Source organism: Myxocyprinus asiaticus, chromosome 21 (genome assembly GCF_019703515.2).
Source record: "Myxocyprinus asiaticus isolate MX2 ecotype Aquarium Trade chromosome 21, UBuf_Myxa_2, whole genome shotgun sequence".
In the NCBI taxonomy this organism is placed as follows: Eukaryota; Metazoa; Chordata; class Actinopteri; order Cypriniformes; family Catostomidae; genus Myxocyprinus; species Myxocyprinus asiaticus.
In genome coordinates, this window is record NC_059364.1 from 8,202,528 (window position 1) to 8,226,844 (window position 24,317).

At 36.8% G+C, this 24,317-nt stretch overlaps 1 protein-coding gene across 1 annotated transcript; it reads right to left on the reverse strand.

Moving 5' to 3' along the window:
- Nucleotides 1–134: 134 nt before the first annotated feature.
- Nucleotides 135–16,105, reverse strand: LOC127412276 (opsin-3-like). The gene is made up of 4 exons (XM_051648509.1): nucleotides 15,574–16,105; nucleotides 9,635–9,954; nucleotides 5,372–5,623; nucleotides 135–2,626 (listed from the first exon to the last, which is right to left on the reverse strand). The coding sequence occupies exons 1-4, from the start codon at nucleotides 15,890–15,892 to the stop codon at nucleotides 2,360–2,362; spliced, it is 1,158 nt and encodes a 385-aa protein (XP_051504469.1). The 5' UTR covers nucleotides 15,893–16,105; the 3' UTR covers nucleotides 135–2,359.
- Between the last annotated feature and the right edge of the window lie 8,212 nt (nucleotides 16,106–24,317).

Consider the following 24,317-nt stretch of genomic DNA (forward strand, 5'->3'; position numbering starts at 1 on the left):
TTCATCTCTCACTTACAGTACAACAAAAAAAGGTTGTGACATTTTTTTCTTTTGTTTTATGAAATGTTAAGTCCTCATGATGGTCTTGCCTTGTAATGTAAAATCTCAGATTAATTCTCACTTTCATTTAACCTACAAATCCTCTGCAACTCATAATCCACGAAAGAGATAACAGATGCCCTCTCTCAAGCAACATTTCCCATCCTTAACTAGTCAAATGGGCAGTCAGTCTTATTGAAATTGCATTTTTAACCATGCATTTCTCAGCATGCCTTTATTATTATTTTTTGTATATACAGTGATCCCAAAAAGACGCTTTTGGACACACAAAAATACATGAAATTCATCAAATCACAAAACAACAATTGGCATGTTAGATCTTTTCTCAGAACTTCACTTTTCCTTTATTTTGGAAGTACTTTCAACAAACTGGGTCATTTTAGTGGATACATGAAGTCAGTTCCCTTCAAGTTCACACAGGTGTCCAAGCAGAGTAACAACAAGTGTAGTTCATGAAAATGTTCCACTAACGTTTGACAACCAACAAGTGTCTACATATTTTATTTAACCTCCTGAGACCCAGTCGTGACTGCTGTGCATTTTCCATTCCCCTTTTTGATTTGTAACTAGTAGCCCCTAAGAAACATGGCAATATATATATATATATATATATATATATATATATATATATATATATATATATATATATATATGTATGTATGTGAGTGTGTGTGTGTGTGTGTGTGTTTTAGTCCAAATAGTTTTCCTGAAAATTGATGTCCACATATGTGGACAGTGGGACTAAGTTGTGAAATTTTTCCTGGAGTGTTGGTTATTCATGTTTTTGAGACGTGACAGACATTACATCAGAAATTAACATAAATAATTCTGATTCAAATTAATGGCCAGCATCATCCAATCACTGCCAACCATGTTAAAATAAAAGTTTGCGTGAAAAATTCTGAATCTATGAACTGATCACTATTGTGCCATGTCTGCTAAACATGTTGAGTGGTCCAAACATCCTCTGCAGTGTGAAACTACACTTTTGACTGGATGTTAGGAGTAAATGCACTTGGCTCCATAGGAAAGCTATACAGTCGGATGCTCCCTTGCTCCCTAATTAGAGAATGACTTAATATCCATTGTGCTGTCTGTCTGTACTGGCCTCAGAACAGTTCAAAATGCACCTTATTTTCATCCTAACTCCATATACAGTCTCTGAAAGCAACATTTTCCAGCTTTTGAATGCATCCATTGATTCTCAATGTGATAATGCACAGTGAGTATAGGATATTTTATGGAAAATTGGCCTATAGTCCACGTACGTGGTCATTGTGTTTAACAGCATGCCATTTAAATAAAATCAAATTATACATAGCCTATAGCCAAGCCAAAATATAATGTCCACGCATGTGGACGTGGGGTCTCAGGAGATTAATCTTAATTTTGAATAGTATATCTATTGTTTTATCATTTAAAAAATAGCAAACTTCTTTTAAATTAATGTCTTTGAAATAAATAAATGATAAATTATATTTTATTATCAAAATGTTTTGTTAAATTTTGTGAACACAGCTGTTTCTTAACTCTGCTTATGTTTTTATTACTTAGTTTTTTATATTGAGTTTGTCTTTAAAAATAACCCAGCTGTGCTGTGTGCCAGCAGTCCTGAGTTAAATTACACTATGCAAAATCATATGTAGATATGTATATGACAGTTATGTGGGTTATTTCTTCATTTAGACATACTTTAAACCTCAGAGTTATTTTTTCTACCATTTGACGTCATTTCACAGTCACTGCACTAATATGGAAGTTGAAAGGGAAGTGTCGTGGTGGACCAGCCTGAGAGATATGATGTTACATCCATTAAAAATGTCCTGTCCTCTAGGAGCGTCCTTGTACTAACACAGTGTTCTTAATCTTTCTGAGCACACTCACTAATGTATTCTGTCCACTCTCTTTGCAATCTAAGCCGTAGGATATCTCATCGTCACATTGAATTGGGTGAAGGTTGATGTTTCAGTGTCAGAAAAGACAGAACTTACACAATTGATCAATAAGAGCTTAAAGTGGGTTCCATGAAGGACCTACAATGGTTACAAATTACATTGTCAATCAATACAACTTACACAAGTTGTGGAAAAGTCACTTGTTTTGGAACACAAAGACAAATGTCAGTTTATGCTGCTTTACTGCTGCAACAATAAAGAAATACTTTTAATGTACAGTCTATGCGAAGAGAAAAGGGACATGGCTGTATCTTCGGCATATTAGAGGCATCTCAAATTGGCGTGATGTTTGCGCACTTCAACTTTATTCTTAAACATCACCATGGAAAGAGTCACAAGAAGGGTCAAAGCGGCCTAACTTGAATGGCATTGATTTCTGGTACGCCATTGCATTTGGAGGTAATGTCCAGAGGATGAGTGTCATTGGTAGCGATGATGAATACGATGGAGGACGAGCTGAAGGTCACCCTCTTTTTGGGCCGGCCAGATTGGCTCTGTGACATTACAATGGGGCGTACAGGATGTTCGATGTGTGCCAGGGGACGGTCCTTAATGCTGAGCTGTAGACTGGGAAGGTGGGAACACAGCAGCTGCAACATGCACCTGCGAAACTGACCAATCAGAGAGAGACAGACGGGAAATAGGTTCAATAAAACTCACTGACATACATTCAGCAAGCTGCATTTACTGGATGCAAATACATTTTTACAAAGTAAAACTGAAAGAAAATATTATATAGTTAAGGCTTGGTAAAAATAACGATTTTCAGAGTAATTGCGATCTTCATTTGAACAATATTGATATTGATTCTTAAAATGCAGAGATTTTCCTTTTACTTTAAAGTTTACTTTAGTTTTGGTTGTGTTGATTATTATATCTGTTAAATAAATTGCAATTGAACTGCATCATTTGGGCCCTGTTGTAAATGTTTTAAATGAATATTTTCATAGTACAGTGTTAGAAGGTTACCTGTATAATTTACTGCATTAGTTGTGAGAGAATTTCTTTCATAATTAAACAAAACGGACATTATAACTAAAATATACCCAAATGAATCAGAACAGAGTCAAATTGTCTCAAAATCCAAAACTAAATTGAATCGAGATCTTGTGACTCGGAATCTAATAAAATCGAGAATTTTATGTTGATACCAGCATCTATATACAGTTGTGCTCAAAAGTTGCATACCCTTGGAGAATTGGTAATATATGTGCCATTTTTAAAGAAAACATGAGTGAGCAGGCAAAACACATTTCTTTTATTTCTTATGGGATTCATATTCAACTGTAGGTTATAACAGAAAGGCACAATCATAAAACAAATTATGGCAACAAAGAAAAAAATGAAATGACCCCTGTTCAAAAGTCTGCATACCCTTAGTTCTTAATACTGTGTATTGCCCCCTTTAGCATCAATGACAGCGTGCAGTCTTTTGTAATAGTTGTCTGTGAGGCCCCAAATTCTTGCAGGTGGTATAGCTGCCCATTCGTCTTGGCAAAATGCCTCCAGGTCATGCAAAATCTTTGGTCGTCTTGCATGAACCACACATTTAAGATCTCCCCAGAGTGTCTCGATGATATTAAGGTCAGGAGACTGTGATGGCCACTCCACAGCCTTCAACTTTTTCTGCTGTAACCACTGGAGGGTCAACTTGGCTTTGTGCTTAAGGTCATTGTCATACTGGAAAGTCCAAGAGCGTCCCATGCGCAGATTTCGTGCAGAAGAATGCAAATTGTCTGCCAGTATTTTCTGATAACATGCTGCATTCATCTTGCCATCAATTTTCACAAGATTCCCCGTGCCTTTAGAGCTCACACACCCCCAAAACATCTGTGAGCCACCACCATGCTTCACAGTGGGGATGGTATTCTTTTCACTATAGGCCTTGTTGACCCCTCTCCAAACATAGTGCTTATGGTTGTGACCATAAAGCTCTATTTTGGTCTCGTCGCTCCAAATTACAGTGTGCCAGAAGCTGTGAGGCAGTTGTGGCTGAAATCTTTCTTGGTCTACCTGAACTTGGCTTGGTATTAAGAGATCCCTGAATTTTCCACTTCTTAATAAGTGATTGAACAGTACTGACTGGCATTTTCAAGGCTTTGGATATCTTTTTATATCCTTTTCCATCTTTATAAAGTTCCTTTACCTTGTTACACAGGTCTTTTGACAGTTCTTTTCTGCTCCCCATGGCTCAGTATCTAGCCCGCTCAGTGCATCCACGTAAGAGCTAACAAACTCATTGACTATTTACACACAGACACTAAATGCAATTTAAAAAGCCACAGGTGTGGGAAATTAACCTTTAATTGCCATTTAAACCTGTGTGTGTCACCTTGTGTGTCTGTAACAAGGCCAAACATTCAAGGGTATGTAAACTTTTGATCAGGGCCATTTGGGTGATTTCTGTTACCATTATGATTTAAAAAGGAGCCAAACAACTATGTGATAATAAATGGCTTCATATGATCACTATCCTTAAATAAAAGACAGTTTTTTTTGCATGATCAGTCATATTTTCAAAATCAATGCCAAAATTTCACAATTTCTGCCAGGGTGTGCAAACTTTTGAGCACAACTGTATAGTACTTTATTAATTTTGTTTTTTCTTTAGTGTTGTAAGATACATTTTATTATATTATAAATATCTGGATGACATCCTTATAAAAAATTTAAGGATAAAAGTTATTAATTTGACCAATTTAACTGGATAAGTGGCATTCCAAGAGTTCTGATATTTCATACAAGAACACTGGAACATTTTGGAACTGGACATTTCTAGAGTTTTCATCACTTCACTTGTCTGTGTTCGCTACAAACTGTAGAATTGTTACATTTTGTTATACTTATGTACAAAGTATACATTTTTCATTTATACTAAATGTTTGTAGATATTTTATTTTTCCACATGCTCCCTACATGTTAGCTAAACTGGTTGTGCTCTTTTTGAATACATTTTCATACTGATGCAGATATCACAACACAAACCATGTATAACTTGTTTAAAAATGTATAATAATTTAAACATCATTAAGCTTTGAAATTCATGTAAAGATAATTGTAGAGTGCTGCCAACTGTAGAGCCATTACATTTAATTCAGATCTTAATTTCTCAGCTTATTTGTAACAGTTAACACAGAATCCCCCATATTTATAGCCTGTGTCTGGGTGGACAAGACCTGGGGCCAGTTGCAAGAAACCCCTTAATTTAGAAAAACCCTGAGTGTCATTACCCTTATAATTATAACTAAGGATTTTCTTAACGGGTTTCTTGCAACTGGGCCCTGCCCCTATGATATAATAAATACCCTCCTTATATGCCCCTGCTTAGCAATCAGAAATAAGTGACCCTTCCTGACCTTTCGGCTCATGAAGGCGTAGATGACGGGATTGTAAGCAGTGCTGGATTTGGCAAAGAAAGAGGGAATTATGGCGACTGTGGGGGAGACGACACTCTTCCTTCCAAAAGCCTCCAGCATAGAGACCACAGCATAGGGCGTCCAGCACACCAGAAAACAGGAGATCATCGTCAGGAACATAACCGCCACTTTCTTCTCATACCGCAGAATTTTAATTGTCTGTACAGTCTGCAGATCCTGAATAGAGCGCAGCTATATAGGAGAACAGAGGACATTTTACTTCATGCTTGAATGAACAATAAACCCTCCACAGAACCTTACAGAATAGAACATAATTTCGTTTCTGGTCCAAAACCTAGTGAGCTGCCTTGCTGTCTGCTATCTACATTGAATTGCTGTATCCACAAAGGATACACGCAACGCTGCCTTAAAATTTGGCCAAGGTACAGTATCTTAGAAGGCAGTATAATCATGCTGCCTAACTTTTGGAACAGCCTTCGCTTCTGGAGCACACCTGCCTTAAAATGCATGCTTAAGACAGCTCACTAGGTTTTAAAGCAGAACCCATTTTTTTATTATTTTTCTATATTTTCTTTTTTTCTTCTTTAAGTCCATTGGTAAAACAGTGATGTTATATAAATAAGCACCAGTACAATTTAAGACAATACAACCTGCATCTCCTCACATGTTCAAGACATACATTTCCACCCACATATTAGTTATATTATGTCTTTAGAAAGATGTTTTCATGAAGCGCCCTTTTCAAAAGCAGAATGTCCTAAAAAACTCTTATGGTGCCTCTGTAATTAAAAAGCATTTTCTCAGATTCACTGATTCATTCATTTATTATAACAGAGAACACATCTGTTCAAGGACATCGGTAAAATTATCTAAGTCTGACAAAGCATCTCTCAGAGCGCTGGACATTGTGTTACAAAAACAGAACTTGGTCACCACTTGGGGGCACAGTAGTGTTGATGTGAAAAGGCAGCCAAAGATTGTGCTTTGTTGAAGCGCTCATTTGTGAATCTGAAGATTCTAAACACAATGTAACAGTCAGTCTTATTTGTAACAGTCATTTTTCCCTGTGCTGTTCATCAGTTAAAATTTGCTGCTGATATACACTAAAACACTTACTCAAAAACAACGATTCACTGATTCATTCATGTATTTTCGGAATTATTCATGCATTTATTGATTCGCTGATTCATTCATGCAAGTGCAAGTGTTTATTCAGGCTGGCTATATTCAGAATGGAATACCAGCATACTTGCTGCAGCATCCCCTGGTGTCGAGATAATGATTGTTCTTTTCTTTCTTTCTGTCTGTCTGTCTGACTTTTTTTTTATGGATATGTTTTCCTAAAAACGACATGCTTGAGGAAGTCTTGAGAAATAATTTACAACACTGAATACTGTAATAATTATTTATAAATATTTCTCAACGCCAAGCTTCATGTTCAATTGTATTGGAAACTATTGGAGCACCTAGCCGCGCATCTTATGGTAATTTATTTGGTTTATTATAAGCTGCCGACAAGCAGTTTTATCTTAACAGTTGTCAGTACCATTTAACATTACACTGATAGGCTATACTCTTCCTGCTAAAACGTATTGGGCTATGTTCTTGCGTGCCATGTAGTTTGGGCTTTTGAACTTAAAATTTGGAAATGTTCTTGTCTGCTGTGCACAACGGGACCTAGTAGTTGCAAAACTGGAATACAATTGATTGATATTGTAGCATGTTTTAAGATTATGTGCAAGTATTTTAATGTTTTGAATGCACTGATGATATAAATACGCTAAGTTTGACTGTGCCTTCATGCTGGAATCATAATGGGAAAGCTGCCCTTCTGGGGGATTCGGTGTGTGTGCACGTGCACGGCGCTGGGGTGTGTGAGAGAGAATTGTTTGTTAGCTTCATGTAGCCTGTTACCTGTTGTACGGTCAAGAATAAATCTCACTAGTGCTTACGTTCATAAACAGTGATTGTTACAGTATTACAGTAGCATATGTTATATTACAAAGTGACGTTATGCGTGGAATTAAAACATTTTTTTTTGCAGAAACCTGCTCATACTAGTTAAAAATCGGTTTTGAGGACCCCCACTACACAGTGTATTAAAGTATTCCATCCCCGATGTGTATGACTATTTCTTCTGCAGAACACAAACAAATATGTATGGAAGAATAGTTCAGCTCTGTAGGTCCATACAATGCAAGTGAATGGTGGTCAGAACTTTGAATCTCCATAAGCACATTAAGGCAGCGTAAAAGTAATCCACATGACTCTAGTGGTTTAATCCATGTCTTCAGAAGTGACATGATAGGTGTGGTGAGAAACAAATAAATATTTAAGTCATTTTTAACCATAAATCTCTACTTTCACTTCCACATTCTTCTTTTGTTTTTTTGGCAATTCACATTCTTTGTGCATATCGCCAACTACTGGTCAGGGCTGATCAAAGGTGGAGATTTATAGTAAAAAAGGACTAAAATGTTGATCTGTTTCTCACATTAAACTGCACATTTAGTCAAATATTATAGGTCATCCAGTAGGTATACCATGCATACAAAAAAAATTTCATATTATGCATAGTATATATACAGCAGAAACAGTAAGGCAAGCATGTTAGTATGCACGTGTTAGTATGGATAATAATGATTTGTACACTAATTGTGCAGTTAAAAAAAAAATGTCAGAGCACTTTGTACATGTTCGATTTGCAAACACAGAAAAGGAAGAAACACTGAATGAAAAAAGAAGTATGGACAGGGACGTAGATTCCGGGTGGGTGGGGGAGTTAACTACCCAATAATCAAAATGAGCAAGTACAACCCCCCCCCAATTATTTATACCATGATCAATGGAAACATGGGTAAATTCTTCATGCTGCATTATTTTTTAAATTATGTTTTGGTAACAATAATGGCACAGAAATGACGCACTTCACCTTCACCAAGTGTATATATACTCCGCTATCCTTGAGCACCACTACACTACAGTAGCTGCTCAACCTTAAGATTAACAATCATAATCACTGGCAGAGCATTTTTATAGCAGTTATATCACCGTTCTGGGATAATATCCCAACAGCCCCGCTCTCCCCCACCTGGCTGACACACTTGATAAGATCTGATTCACAGGAGCTGTGCTAATGAAAACTGCAAGCTATTTATGTGCACAATCAGTGTCTCCTTATGTACAGAAGGCACCTTCAGACAATACGCTCTCAGTTGAAATGCTTATTATACAGCAGGGCATCAACACTGTTTAATCACAGCAGCTTTACAGTGTGTTTATACAAGAACAAGAGAGAATGATGAAGGTCTAAGATGACAGAAAGGAAGAAACTGTGAGGTGCAACATAAAAATCATGGATCAGAACTGATGATCATTAATTATTTTTAAAAATCGAATGATACAGTCAGGCCAAAAAATGCACTTCACAGATGCTTTCCTTTGAAAAAGACTACGTACAGTATTCAAGGAATAGTTCACCCCAAAACGATAATTCTCTCATCATTTACTATTCCTTTAAATGTGCATGGGTTATTTTTTTTAATGAAAAATTAAACTTCTTCAAACTTTGTTTAATCTACATTATTTTGTCTTATAAAGGAATACAGATCTGATCATGGTCTAGATCAACCTTCATCCTGGAAATTGTACACTTATGATATTAACATTTTGCAGTTCTTAGGAAATCCTGAAAAGTAGAATTGTCTTGATTTGACACTTTTTATACAATTATTATTAAGGAGAAGTTAGAGATTCTGGTGAATGGGTCCTTTCAACAATTGAAAACATTTCAAAATTTCGATCTTGACAATGTTAAAAGGCACCATAATATAACGAAATAGAATCTTATAATAACATCTTATTTTTACCAATAAAATATCCCATTTCTGGGTTTTTCAAATTTTTCAAAAGCTATGGCCACTTCTGCAGCACACCATTACATTAGGGCATCCAGTAGTAGGAATGACCATCATGCCTAACAATACAGCAATTTAATATCGCTGTCAGTGTGAATGGTGCATCAAAACGCTGTCTATGTAAGCAGCTCACTTGGTTTTGAAATAGAGCTAGAGTGTTTGTAGCTCATCAGATAGAAGTAGGTATAACTGATGCACCCAGACAAAGCCAGCAAAAACAAATTAAAATGACTATTATTACAATATGAATACTGTTTTTAGATATGGAACGGCACACATCATTTAAAGAAAACCGCGCAACACTTTTAAAAGAAAATTGCTTTACCATTCTTACTGTGTACAAGATGTTCCCAAAACAGTAGGCCATGATGCCCACAGGGACAAAGAAGCATCCAAGCAGGAAGAAGAGAATGAAGGAAGCATCATTGGGATCTTTGGAAGCCCAGTCGAGAGAGCAGCCTAACTGATGCACTTCCAGCGTGTAGCGGTTCCACCCCAGGAGAGGAGCACCAGTCCAGGCCAGAGAGTACAGCCAGATGTGTGTGATGGCCCTCCAGGCCCAGGGGAAGTCAACGACCTTGGCATGAACCACACGGATGTAGCGCTCATAAGCCAGGCCAGAGAGAGTCATGATGGACACGATACCTTAAAGGACAGAGAAATGTCAAATTTGTTTGTAATCTTTATTGTTCTAAATGACGATTTTCTTCTGTTATACACTAATGATGACCATCCTGTTCAGACACAATGATTACATATTATTGAGCATGCATCAATGTACTGGCAGCAGGTATATATCGGCCAATATTGACCAAATTAAAACCATCGGCATAGTGGTAAAAAAAAAAAAAACAGCGATATGAAAAACGATGGTTTATTTATAATTTTATTAGTAACACAAAAACTCATACACATGAATGTGGAAAGACCACCATAGATGGACATGTAAGTTGTGAAAGCGACACTAACTTGTAGGCTACATGATGAAGGAAACCATTCAAAATGCTTTAAAACCAGAAGACTTTGACTCTGTAACGTTATGCAGATGAGAAATGATGAATCTAAACACAGGCTTTTTAAATGGAGATGATGAAGAAGGTGATACAAACTACACTGAGCAATAGAAAAGAACTAAATGATAACACATAAGGAAACAACGATCATAGGCACATAAGAACTGACCATAAGTGACTGAAACTAGAGCGTATAAATACAAACAGATGACTGATGAGGGAACAGGGAACAGCTGAGGAAGATGGAGCTAGGTGAGAGTTATCAACAGGTGCATGCTGGGAAGTGTAGTCCGTGAGCACAGGGGAAAACTAAACAGACACTAAAGAGAACTGAAGGTGAGGAAAACATGAGGCAGTTCGTGACAGACTCCTAAGACACTGGTTTGATATCCATTAATGCTGCATGATTGATTGAATTAAGATTGAAATCGCAATATGGCCTTGCGCGATTACTAAACCTTAAAAGGCTGTGTTTTAAAATACAGTCTGTATTCAGCGCTGTGTAAGCAAGTGGCGCCCTCTAGCAGTCTGGATTGCATTATCCATTATACCACTATAATACAGAAGCTAAAACTTTTTATTTTTCCATGCTGTGGTTGACATTTTTGTGGAAATGCCCAATATATGCATAGTATAAATTTGTACTGTTCTATCATATACAGTTCTGTTGTTTTAAATGGCAAACACGTAAGTGCAAATTTTTTTTAGAAGTACAAATTATATATTTTTTTATATCAATCATCATGTTATCATATTTAGCTCACCCAGATCCAATCCATGTTCAGTGGAAATTATTTATTAGAACAGTAAAAAAAGATTTTGTACCTCTTTCTACAATATTAAAGCATAATTCCTAAGTAAAACAGGGATCTGATGACAAAATAAGGTAAGTGGCAAAATATCGGTATTGGTATTGGCCTATAGGTTTTTGTTCAAATCGGTATCGGCCAAATTCAGATTTCATATCAGTGTATCCCTACCTATTATTAATTACCATTAAATTTAAGGAAGTCCAACAAATACTACCATGATTTATAAATAATCTGTAATTTAAATAATTCACATTACAGAGGGGGTGTGTTTAATTGTCATTAAAAGAATTTCACAATGCATAAAAATTGTACAATTGAAGTGAGTAATTTCTGTGCCACTAGGGTCACCAAACGAAATTGCAAAATTGAAGACTGGATTTCCAACCACTCCTCCCATCTGCCATTGGTCGAACAAGCGGATAGTCCCACCCCAAACTCACGCTATTGTTTGAGGCAATGTTACTATGTCGGGCTGGTTGGGATTTTCCTTTAATAATATTACATAAAATATAGTTTGTATTTTTTTTCTTTTTTGGTATGAGGTACAGTATGACACGTTCTTGACAGAATTCAGGAGATTTACACATCTATAACAGCAAACCACTGTGATATGCTCTCTCTCTCTATCTTTTCTCCCACTGTGCTTCTAGAAGTAAATAACTGTCTCTCTGAATGCAACTGCAGTATCTCTGCAGGCCAGAGATATTCACAGTCCTCCCTGACAGAGACAGGCCGGTGGGGAGCTCATAGGACCAGTTTATGGTAATGATTTTGTGTGTGTGTTTTACCCAAAAGCTTGGAATGAGAATATTGTAGAGAAATGAATGATAAAAATAGTTGTTTGAATAAAAACTATGCAACTGATGTAGAGTTTAGCTAGATCACTATGCAATGTTTATTCCAAGCATAATTTGATGGAATTTGAAGGAATATGATGCGGTATTACACACTGAGCTGAATATCATTATAACTGCAGTTTTTATTTAAATTAATCCAATTCTCAAAGGACAAAAAATGGAGGACATAGTCCCAAATGCCTCCACGAACAACTGTTCAAGCCAAAGCATCAAAGGCAGCCAATTTCACATCCTTAAATACTGTAATACCCTGTGATGATAGTCTTTTGATTCCTGATTATATCACAAGTGACCTTAGGAGAGCAGGTGTGTAAAATGAGTGACCATCATTAATGTGTTTATGGTGCTCTCCACAAGGCAAAACCTCTCAATCTTACAAATGCATTGTTGATGTTCTGCTGGTTATTTCTGGTCCATTAAAGTGTCATTATCTGACTCTATTCGAGTTTATCTTTACCCACGCCAGATGGACTTTTTTTCTTCTTCAATTAATGTGCCATGGTTGTTTACACTCGCTTGGGGTTGTTTACTTTCTTTGCCTTTTGTTGTAAATGATCATTCAAATCAAATGAGGATGTATAAATGAGGAATTACAGTCTGTGAAACTGTGGCAGTCTGATATAACTGATTAGATAAGGAAACCATAGACCAACAAATGTGTTCTCATTTGTGTTGCTATAGAAAACAGACTCTTAAGAAAATGCAGCTTAAAGGAATAGTTCATCAAAAAATGAAAATTCTCTCATCATTTACTCTCCTTCAGGCCATCCCAGATGTGTATGACTTCCTCTCTTTAGCAGAACACAAATAAAGATTTTTAGAAGAATATTTCAGCTCTGTAGGTCCATTCAATGAAAGTTAATGGTGGCCAGAACTTTGAAGTTCCAAAAAGCACATAAAGGCAGAATATAAGTTATCCATATAACTCCAGTGGTTGAATCCACATCTTCAGAAGTGAAATGATAGATGTGAGTGAGAAACAGATCAATATTTTTTATGCTTTTTTACTATAAATTCTCCTCCCTGCCCAGTAGGTTGCGAAATGCACAAAGAATGTGAATCACCGAAAACAAAAGAGGAAGAATGTGATATTGAAAATAGATATATACCCTGATAAGCCAAAACATTATGACCACCTGCCTAATACTGAATGCTGTTGGTCCTCCGGTTGCCACCAAAACTGCGCAGACCTGCAGAGGAATGTACTATACAAGACCCCTGAGGGTGTTCTGTAGTATCTGGCACCAAGACATTGGCAGCATATCCTTCAAGTCCTGTAGGTTGCGTGGTGGAGCCGCCGTGGATCAGTCTTGTTGGTCCAGCACATCCCATAGATGCTCCATCGGATTGAGATCTGGGGAATTTGAAGGCCAGGGCAACACCTTGAACTCTTCATCATGCTTCTCAAACCATTCCCGAACAATGTGTGCAGTGTGGCAAGGCGTGTTATCCTGCTGGAAGAGGCCACTGCCATCAGGGAATACCGTTGCCATGAAGGGGTGTGGCACGTGTCAAATTGACATCCACATGAATGGCCAGACCCAGGGTTTCCCAGCAGAACATTGCCCAGAGCATCACACTCCCTCCACCGGCTTGTCGTCTTCACACAGTGCATCCTGGTGCCATCACTTCCCCAGGTAAGCGGTGCACACGTACACGGCCGTCCATGGAATATAAAAGAAAATAAGACTCATCAGACCAGGTGACCTTCTTTCACTGCTCCAAGGTCCAGTTCCGATGCTCACATGCCCATTGTATGTACATTCGACGGTGGACTGGGGTCATCATGTTCACTCTGACCGGTCTGCGGCTACACAGCCCCATACGCAGCAGGGTGCGATGCACTGTGTGTTGTGACACATTCCTCCCGTAACCATTATTAAAATTTTCAGTGTTTTCAACGGTTTGTGGTTTGTCCCTCCTCTGACCACTGTTGGTAGGTACTCACCACTGCTGACCGGGAGCACCCCACAAGCCTTGCTATTTCAGGGATGCTCTGACCCAGTCGTCTGGCAATATCAATTTGGCCCTTGCCAAAATCGCTCAAGTCTTTACTCCTGCCCATTTCTCAGGCATTCAACACGTTGAGTACAAGAACTGATTGTTCGCTTAACATAATCTACCCAGACCTTGACATGTGGCCTTGTTAGAAGATGATTAGTGTTATTCGATTCACCTGTGAGTGGTCATAATGTTTTGGCTCATCAGTGTATATAGTGTAGTAAAAAGAGAACTTAAATATTGATCTATTTCTCACCCACAACTATCGTATCACTTCTGGAGATAATGGATTTAACCACTGGAGTCTTATGGATTACTTTTATGCTGCCTTTATATGCTTTATGGACCTTCAATGTTCTGTTCCGGACAATGTTATTTAATTTTATGTATATAGCACCTTTTAGTTATTAACACAAAGTGCTTCACAAAACATAAAATCAAAACCACACATAGTAAAACAACACATTCACATAGTAATAAAAGCAAGTAATTGTATGGACCTACAGAGCTGAGATATTCTTCTAAAAATCCTCGTTTGTGTTCAGCAGAAGAAAGAAAGTCATACACATCTGGGATGACACGAGGGTGAGTCATTTTTGGGTGAACTGTCCGTTTAAGCACGAGTCTCTAATTAACGCTAAATCACATGAGCTCATTTCCTTTAGGTAAAAATAAATAAATAAATAAATCACTAATTAGATCTCTTTAATATCTCCGCTGTTTTTCTAAACACCAATTAGATTAAATGGAGAGCAAATGGAGACTTCAGAAGACTTTTCCTTCTGAGTAAATCTCTGAGCAAAAACATTTCCCTTTACATTCACTTTAAGACCATTTTAATGAAAACTTACAAATAAATGAAAGTCATTTAAATAGGGCTTGAAAAACGTTCCAATGTCCTTTAGTTTTACGTAATTAACTAAATAAAATATCAAGATGGACAAAGAAATGGTAAAGTAATCAAAGACCATTAAAAAGCTGAACAAATAAGCATGTGTGTGAGTCCATTTATAATCAATTCTTCATATTCGTGCAATCGGGCTTGATTTGCGTTGTAGGCTAGAAGGAAACATTTAAGAAAGAGGTAAGGGGCCGTTTCCACCTAACGTGTTTTTGCGTCCGCACGCGCTGTTTTTCAATTGTTTTCCTATGCAAACATGCGATAGTGACATTTTCTTCCCAACGTCTCGTGCAGCAGGTCTGCGTTTTTTAGACGCCGTGTCAACTGTTAAAAACGCGTCTCGAGACACTTGGGTTCGTTTAGCTTTTCTTCTTTTTTCTTTATATATATATATATATATATATATATATATATATATATATATATATATATATATATATATATATATATATATTTAGCGTAAATACGAGTTCAATTTGAACGCCCCCTCCAAACGCGTTTTTGCGTCCGCCCGCGATGTTTTTAATTGTTTTTCTATGTAAACATGCACTACACGGACGTCTTTAGCCGTTGCGCACGTCTCGCGCAGGAGCTCCGCGTTTTATAGACGCCGTTCAAGTTAAAATAACTTTTAAAAACGCGTTTTTGAATGTGTACAAATGACTAAAGACAGTACTGACCGAATAAACTGTTGCTGAATCCATCCCAAACACATGTGGCTGAATTAAAGATCCATCCTCTCTTTACGCACGAGACGAAGGTGAAATTAATCCCAGTAATAGACACCAGCAGATCACTGACACTTATATTCAGTATTAATAAATTCGTTGGTGTTCTTAGTCTTTTGAATCTGTAGTAAAGAATAATGACAATTATGTTATTACAGAAGCCCAGGACTCCGATGGATCCGATGGTGAATGCCAGGAGTTTATAAGTCTCATTGTCGAAAATATAGTTATACAAATTAGTCTCGTCAAACGTTTCATTAACAGAATTCATTTCCTTTCCAAGTAAATTTCCAGCATGTTGACTTCTGAAGCTCCTGATGTTCAGTGACCAGATTCACCAGCTCGTCTAGAATAAATAGGGCTGTCGAATAGTGATTTTAGTTTACTGTGTCAGTAATGTTGAATTCTCCATGCAGTCCTTCCTCTCGCGTCACAGACATCCACAGAAATGAATGAAAGTTCATACTGGAAGCACACGAGACCTCTTCAGCTTTTAAAATGAATGACTCTCTCTGATGACTGAGCGCAGAGTACAAGCCAGGGGCGGACTGGCCATCGGGAGAACCGGGACCTTTCCCGGTTGGCCGATGTACCGGGGCGGAATGGGCCGCAAAACAGCGCCGCGATATGCAGAAAAGCACAGCGATAATTATATGAAATAATGACAATAAATCAATAACCAAAAATGTCACATTAAGTTTAATTGCACCTATGGGTTATCAGTTTGTCTTCACATTGACACCAAGCTTATTTTTATTATTATTATTATTATTTTTAATCTTAATATAGAAAATATTTTGTTAGCCTCTACTTGATTTAAAGTCGTATTTAAAAAAAAGCTTTTGTAATAAGTCTTTTAAACTATTTAAACTGTTTTTGTCAGCAAAAACAAGGCAAGGTGATATTACCGGGAAGAGGAACATTCAATTAAAAGTGACAGTGTGCAGAAGGCTTGCATATAGCCAGTTAGGACAGAGATCCTGATAAAAGGTGAAATGACTGGTATCGGTATCGGCCGATCAGGTGACAAGAAGATTGGTGATTGGTATCGGCTGTAGAATTCCTGATCGGAGCATCCCTAATCCCAAGCCTAGTCGACACCCAGGGAAATGTACAAAATGAATGATAACATTGCAGCATTGATTATCAAACTGGTTACTAGGAGACATCTCTGGTGACAATCGAACACCTGGAAAGCTAATGAGAGCATTGCAGTTACGTTTATTTAAAGGTCATAAACCGACCATCAGGCACTGGAATGCCTTTATGGTTGGAGGTCGGGGATATCAAGTCGGAATTTCTCACATCTGACTTTGAATACAACGCAGTATAAAATTTGGTCCAAAAACTTATCTCTAACTATCATTTGCCAATCACAACAGAGAGCAATTACACAGGCATCTTAAAGGCACAGCAGCAAAAAAACAGTATATTTATTTCTAAGGGTCAGAGAAAGGGTGGAAAATGGCCATGAAAAACCAAAAGATTGTTTTTGGTTTAAGAAACCTTGACTAACATTAGGGTATAAGTCAACCACAGGGAAAAATCAAAATGATTCAAAAGTCATGTTGTGGCTCCTTTAATGTATAAACTACAGGGTGAAAGGTGTGATATTTTAGAAACTATGAGTTCACTGTATCCTTTTCATACTGCATAACGTAATTAAAGTAACCTCAAATACAGCCACAGTGGTGATGGCTTTTGTTTCACTAATTACAAACAGGCTAATGAAGCATAGGTGATTAGGGAGCATCATTCTGATTAATAACACTCCTGCAGCTTTAAAAAAAAAAAAGGTTGGTTCAGTTGAGTGCTCATTACAGGTTATCAGTGAACATAACTTCATGCTTGTTCTTTTCTGTTAACTCCACATTTTGGCATTAATGTTTTCTATGCATACAGAAAATCTGCATACTGGAAATACTATAGACTGCAGCATAGCAAGAACAGTATGGTGGTATGCTATTACGAACATAGCCATAGTGTGGTTGACTCGTTATTTTAAACCCCACTTTTTGATTGTGTGGTTTTGCCTCTACAGCAGAAATTAGGATTTGCAGTATCCATTGTCAAATAAACATGTAATTGCACAAACTGTACAATTATTTCACCAATGTTTAATACTTAACAAAAGTGCAATTCATGTGCACTAAGATGCATACATCCATTGTGCCTTATGGCTAACCTAGAAGTCAAGTCATAATTTCACTTAGTCTGTATAAGACGTGATAACTCCTTTTAAATTTTAACAACAAAACTTTTATCACAGATAAGTTAAGTTTACTAGTAACTAGTTAACGTTACTTAAAAAAATCTGTTAAGTTTACTTGAGCCAAATAAGTACATTTACTTAGAAAAAGCATGCAAACAGATTGCCTTGCCATCTAAGATCAACTAATTGGATTTTACAGCATATATATATATATATATATATGCTGTAAATATTATATATATATATATATATATATATATATAAATTATGAAGCATTTGAAAATGTGTTTCATAAAGTGTTTTCCTCAGTAGTTCTACATTTGTGAGACAGAATATTGCTCATTTAATGCTATATCAGTTTTGTAACTGATATAGAGGAATTATCCTCATGTGATTATTTCTAACATGTAAACCATTATTAAATAGATAATTACAGAGACACTTCACCCAAAAATTACAATTCTGTAATCATTTACAGTATTATTGCCTATGGTGTTCCCAACGTTTTCCCCCTTCCGTGGAACAAAAAGAAGATGCGAATGACTGCCAGAATGTCACAGACTAACAGTCTGCCTAACATGTGTTCCACAGAGGAAAGAAAGTCATATGGGTTTGGTACAACAATAAATGACAAAATAACATCATTTTTATTTTTAGGTCAACTATATACCAACTATACTATACCATTCATGCATTTTGCACAAATTCTGAAAAATACAGTTTCCTTGGCCAATCATATTTTCTCAGCTCCCTCAAGTAACTAAAAATAAAGAGAAATTGAGAAAGATTTGATTTATTTACAACCTTTTTGGAGAACCTGTTTCTGAAATCAGAAGCAGCGAGAAAACAGAACATTAAAGGCTGTTCTAGTTCTCAAATCCCATTAGCCCTTGTGCACATCAAAGATGGTCAATGACGTCAAACGCCATTGTTTCTCACATTTCTTGTCACATATTGTGTTCTTGCATGCTTGAATATTTTGAAAAAACTTTCATTTCAGTCTGTTCCTCACAGAAAGCTATATTGTATGGCTTCCAAAGTTTTGGATGATTGCACACAGTATGGACCAATTTTATGGTATCTTATGGTGCACTTTTTTTTGTAATTTTCTTGGATCTTGAAAGCCCCAGAGACTATCCACTTTAGTAATGGAGAAGAGCAACATACTTTATTCATTTTGTAGAATAGCTCATTTTGTGTTTCACAGTAGAAAGTCATACAGGTTTGGAACGAAATGAGGGTGAGTAAAAGATGACAGAATTTTCACTTTTGCTTCAAATCAAATCAAATCAAATCAATTCCCTTTATTGTCACTCAACCATATACACAAGTGCAACAGTGGGTGAAAGTCTTGGGTGCAGTTCCAAGCAACATAGCAGTATGACAATTACAATAAACATCTGATTTACACATAACACAGTTTACACATCTGATACACAACACAATATACAATAAACACCTAATAATATACAATATACAGTATACACAAAATAAGAAGAAATTAAATAATAATAATAATTATATATATATATACAGTATACACAAAATAAGGCACTGGTGAGCCTTCTTACAACATCCTCAGTGTGGACGGAGCATGTGAGTTCCACTGTGATATGGACACCGAGGAACTTGAAGCTGCTGACTCTCTCCACTGGTGCTCCATTGAAGGTGATGGGACTGTGTTCTCTGTCTTTTCTCCTGAAGTCCACCACAAGCTCCTTGGTCTTTCTGACACTGAGGGAGAGGTTGTGCTCCTGACACCAGTGTGTCAGAGTCTGAACCTCCTCTCTGTAGGCTGTTTCACCGCTTGAACTATTCCTTTAAATACACATTTTTGTTCTTAAGACAATAGCTCAAGAAATAGGTTTATCTTTTTATTGTGATATTCCCACATTTATTACATGTTTGTGTGGCTTTTCATGTGATAATAATAGATGCTTTTGTCCTCCCTTGATGATTAAATTTCACATGCTGTGTTGTCTGTGATTACCTAGAAACCAGATTCTCATCTGAGTCACTCCATCCATACATTTATTATTTTTTTCCAGTCTCGTCTCTCTCTCTCTCTCTCTCTCTCTCTCTCTCTCTCTCTAATAAAAAAGTGAATGTTACAGTTTACAGCTCAGCACATGGATTGGTGAATGGAGTCTAATTATGAGTTGGGATCTGAATAAAATTTCCCCAATCTGTGGAGGGAAATAAACTACACTGGCCCAGTTCTCTTTCAGAAATATTTCATACATCCGTGCTATGTTAAGGTGATGGCATGCTTTTTCAGGTTGATGTAGCAGCCCCAGTGATAAGAAATCAAAGCTGGGATGGATTTCCAGTGGGATATGAGATGCTAGTGAGGAGCTGTTTGGCAGGAAACTGGGAAGAGCTTTCGCTCCACAAGCGTGAAATTTACCTAATTCCCAGTTAAACACCTCACTTTAAGAGCAATAAGCATTTCAGGACAGTTCCTCAGCTGCACATCATGGAAGACACAGAACATCATTGCATACTAGTATGAGGAAATAGTTTAACAGGAGAATTTTGATGAATTTATTGATAGTAAAAATGTAGGTTACATTCATGGAATAAAGGACTAAATATTTAGTAAACAATTTTAATTAAAAATTATTTGTAAACTTTATTTCAAACAGTCTCATCTAATTATTATATGCTATTTCATGATATAATATTAATTAATAGAATGTAGAATTAGCAAATTTTTAAAACGCTAAAGTGTAATTATAATAATGATGACAATACATTTTCACATAGGCTACTATATATATATATATACACAGTGCTTTACTTTGTATGGCCATTTCCACTTCTATACAATTATTATTTGGTCTGTTCACGCCAAAACAAAAGTACAGTAATTACAAGTTTCCGACTAGTAAATACCATTCGCGTTACTCGTAATACAAGATGTCATATGCTAGGGTGCTTATTAAAGTTAACATTTGTACAATATTCTACAATACATTTAACATTTACAATATAATAAACGGACCAAAATCTAGATGACTCATCTTGCACTCATGGGTGTATCCCAAATATTTGTCCAGTCAAATGCTCTCTAAAATGTACACGTTCCTTCCTCTTATACAAGTTATATAAATTATGGTTATGGCCATGATGTAAACTAAAGGCTTTAGAGCGCAACAGTCTGGTTCTGGAAAAGTAAGCGCAGCGTAGTTCTAGCGGGAAGACTAGCAGCTGTACATCATCGCACCATTAGCTAGGTAACTCCTAGCCAATCACATGTAAGCCAATGCTTTATAAGTCTGCTCACAACTGTCACATTGCTGTTTCACTGTGCCACTGGTTAATGGCTTAGAACTCCTCTGTAAAAAAATCCTGTTGTTTCGGCCTGGGTAGCTATGTGTTAAAAGACGCTGGCTACCACCCCTGGAGTTAACTAGTTCGCTAGTTTGAATCCCAGGGCATGCTGAGTGACTCCAGCCAGGTCTCCTAAGCAACCAAATTGGCCCGGTTGCTAGGGAGGGTAGAGTCACATGGGGTAACCTCCTCGTGGTCACTATAATGTGGTTCGTTCTCGGTGGGGCGCGTGGTGAGTTGAGCGTGGTTGCCGCGGTGGATGGCGTGAAGCCTCCACACTTATAAAATTTACAATACAAAACACCATAAACTTGATATTAATCTTCTGAAACTGTAAAAATCTGCTTTTTACTTTATAAGGTATTGTTAATCACCGTAAAAATTACAGAAGAGCACATGATTACATGAAGATCACCAATAGTGGCTCTTCCAGAAGCAATGACCAATAAACTGTAGAAATAGTGCTCAATGTCACACACAAACAATACACACCATCAGGGTAACACATGTGAAATTTAAATAATGCAATAAACATCAACTAAATGACATCAAATATAACACAGAACACCCCAATATACGTAACTGATATTAAAAATAAGAAGAAACATAACTATTTCCATAAAATATAATGAAATGTAATGGGTCATGCAGGGAATTGTGGGAATGCCGATTATTGTTTTTTACTGTAATTTTAACAATAATTTACTGTAAAAAGTACATGTACTCTCTTGTTAAACATAATGTAAACTTTTACCATTAATTATACAGGAAAATCACACTTTTTACATCTAAAAAATGTAATTTTGTACAACAATTTATTGTAAAAAACTACTGTATTGTCTTTTAAAATATATTAAAAAATGCTACTGTATATTTTACAGTTAATACTCGTTAATCAATTAACGTTTTTTCTGTAGCATTTTTACTGTCTTTTACCGTTAAAATTACAGACATTTTTTAAAGTGCCTTTTATGAAGGAACCCAGATGGCTGAAAAAGGCGGGCACTTTTGGCTCTATTGCCTATTTGCTATTTAAAAAAAGAGAAGAGCCTGTTTTATACAGAAATGAGCCACTTGAGGTTGTGTGTAAATTTGTTTTTTAAGGACACCCCTTACCCATGGTAAAATCATGCACGGCCTCTTATTGCTTATTGATTCTTTTAGAAAGGGGATAGTTCATGTAAATATGTGTATTCATATGTTTGTAAGCATTCAGTTTAACTGCTTTTATCCTTGTCACTCCTTTATACTCTTGGGTTTGATTTGATTGTTAAGTACCTATTGTAAATTCATCCATGTCTCTCAAATCACTTAAACAAGTTGTGGCACAAGAGTCTAAAGACTCATTAATTTCTCACACTGAATGATCCTGGCAACAGCCTTGAGGCATTCAGGTCCTCTGAGTGTTAATTATTTATTTATTTCTCTTTTACCGTGATGCAACAGGCTTTAGTAATGTAGCACACCGAAGACACAATCCCCTTCCTTATGTTTTGTATTTATATATACATTTATATATAAATGATGGTCTTCTTTATAGAATTGTGATGTTCTGTCTTTATAGAATGGGGTAAAATCTATTTAAATAGCGCCAACACCATGGCTGATGAAATGTTTTTTTTTAGTGTTTTGTTTTTTAATTTTTAATTTTAAGCAGGTTGTCTCCTCCATGCTTTGAGCTAACTTTGATTTCTTATCCGTTTATGTGCTCTCATGCAGGGCTGAAAAAAAAAATGCGATCTCTTTCTCAGAGATTCTGCCTTTGATAACTGATTATTTGTTGCTGGTAATTGATTAGATGACCTGTCAGTCAGTGCAATGTTTAAAACTATTGATTGCCCTTTCAGCCTGTTCTGTAAGACTTTCATTAGAAGTTGCAACAAGATCTATGTTTACATCAATTTAAAAGTCATGTCAATAAAGTCTGCAATTTCAACTCTATTGTATGAGTTTTAAGAGTTTCAGCTTGATTTTCTTCATCAGTAAATACATTCAAAGTGCAATGAACTTAACACTGTTGTAATGTAATTTTGATTATGTAATATGGTTCAAGAGGCTGTTGTATTATTAATGGGAATCATAAGGAATTTAACGAATACAGTTCCTTCAAGAGCCCATATTATGCTAATTTACAGGTTCATAATTTTATTTTGGGGGTAGGTTAGAATAGGTTTACATGCTTTAATGTTCAAAAAACACATTATTTTTCTCATACTGTACATTTCTTTTCCCCTCTCTTCATCCTCTGGCTCAAACGCTCTGATATACCTCCTGTTTCTATAAAGCCCCCCTTTCCGAAAAGCCCAGTCTGCTCTGACTGGTCAGCTGGCCTAATCTGTTGTGATTGGTCAACCGCGTAGAGCGTGTGTCGGAAATGTAACGCCCCTTACCATAACTGAGTTTCAGCTCCCGAGTCTTCCTGAGCAGCTGTTAACACTACTGTAACTATGGTAACAGTGGCGTCGGTTTTTGCCGTACCAGTTTGAGTCCGAGTCCGATAATGAAAGTTTGGAAGAACAAGCTGATCGACTCGTACCACTTTCGCAAGCACGACTTGAGCAGGACGTTTCACAGTGGTAAGTTTTAATTTAGTAGCTTTCTTACAAGTACATTGTTGATGATTGTGAACCTAACAAAGCTTCAAGTAAAAGACACGTAGTGCATCGAAGTAAGTCATCTTTTGCTGGAATGGGTGGAGCTGAACTTTTATCGCCCGAGCTATGAACAGAGAACAGAGGCTTACTCCCAGTTATTGAGCAAGTTAGCTGTGGACTACTGATAGCGGCCGTAACATTACAGCTTGTAATTATATAATTATATAAGATTCTTGAGATCGACCATTTTGTTAAATGGTTTTAGGTAAAAGCCAGCCCACAGCTGAATAGTAAACCCTTACCAAAACAATAACATTACGTAGCAAGTTAGCCGAGCACTACTGTGGACTGCAGATGTAAAATGACCGTTTGTAAAAATAAATCCATCTCCACACATGATCACTATTCATGATAGTAAGAATGACAAACAATCTGCATAATTCTACACAATTGTAGGTAAAAGTGGGCCCGCAGCTGATTAGCAAAACTATTTCAACACAATAATATTAGCTAGCAGGTTAGCAGAGGCCTACAGCTGTGCACTGGGTGTACACCGT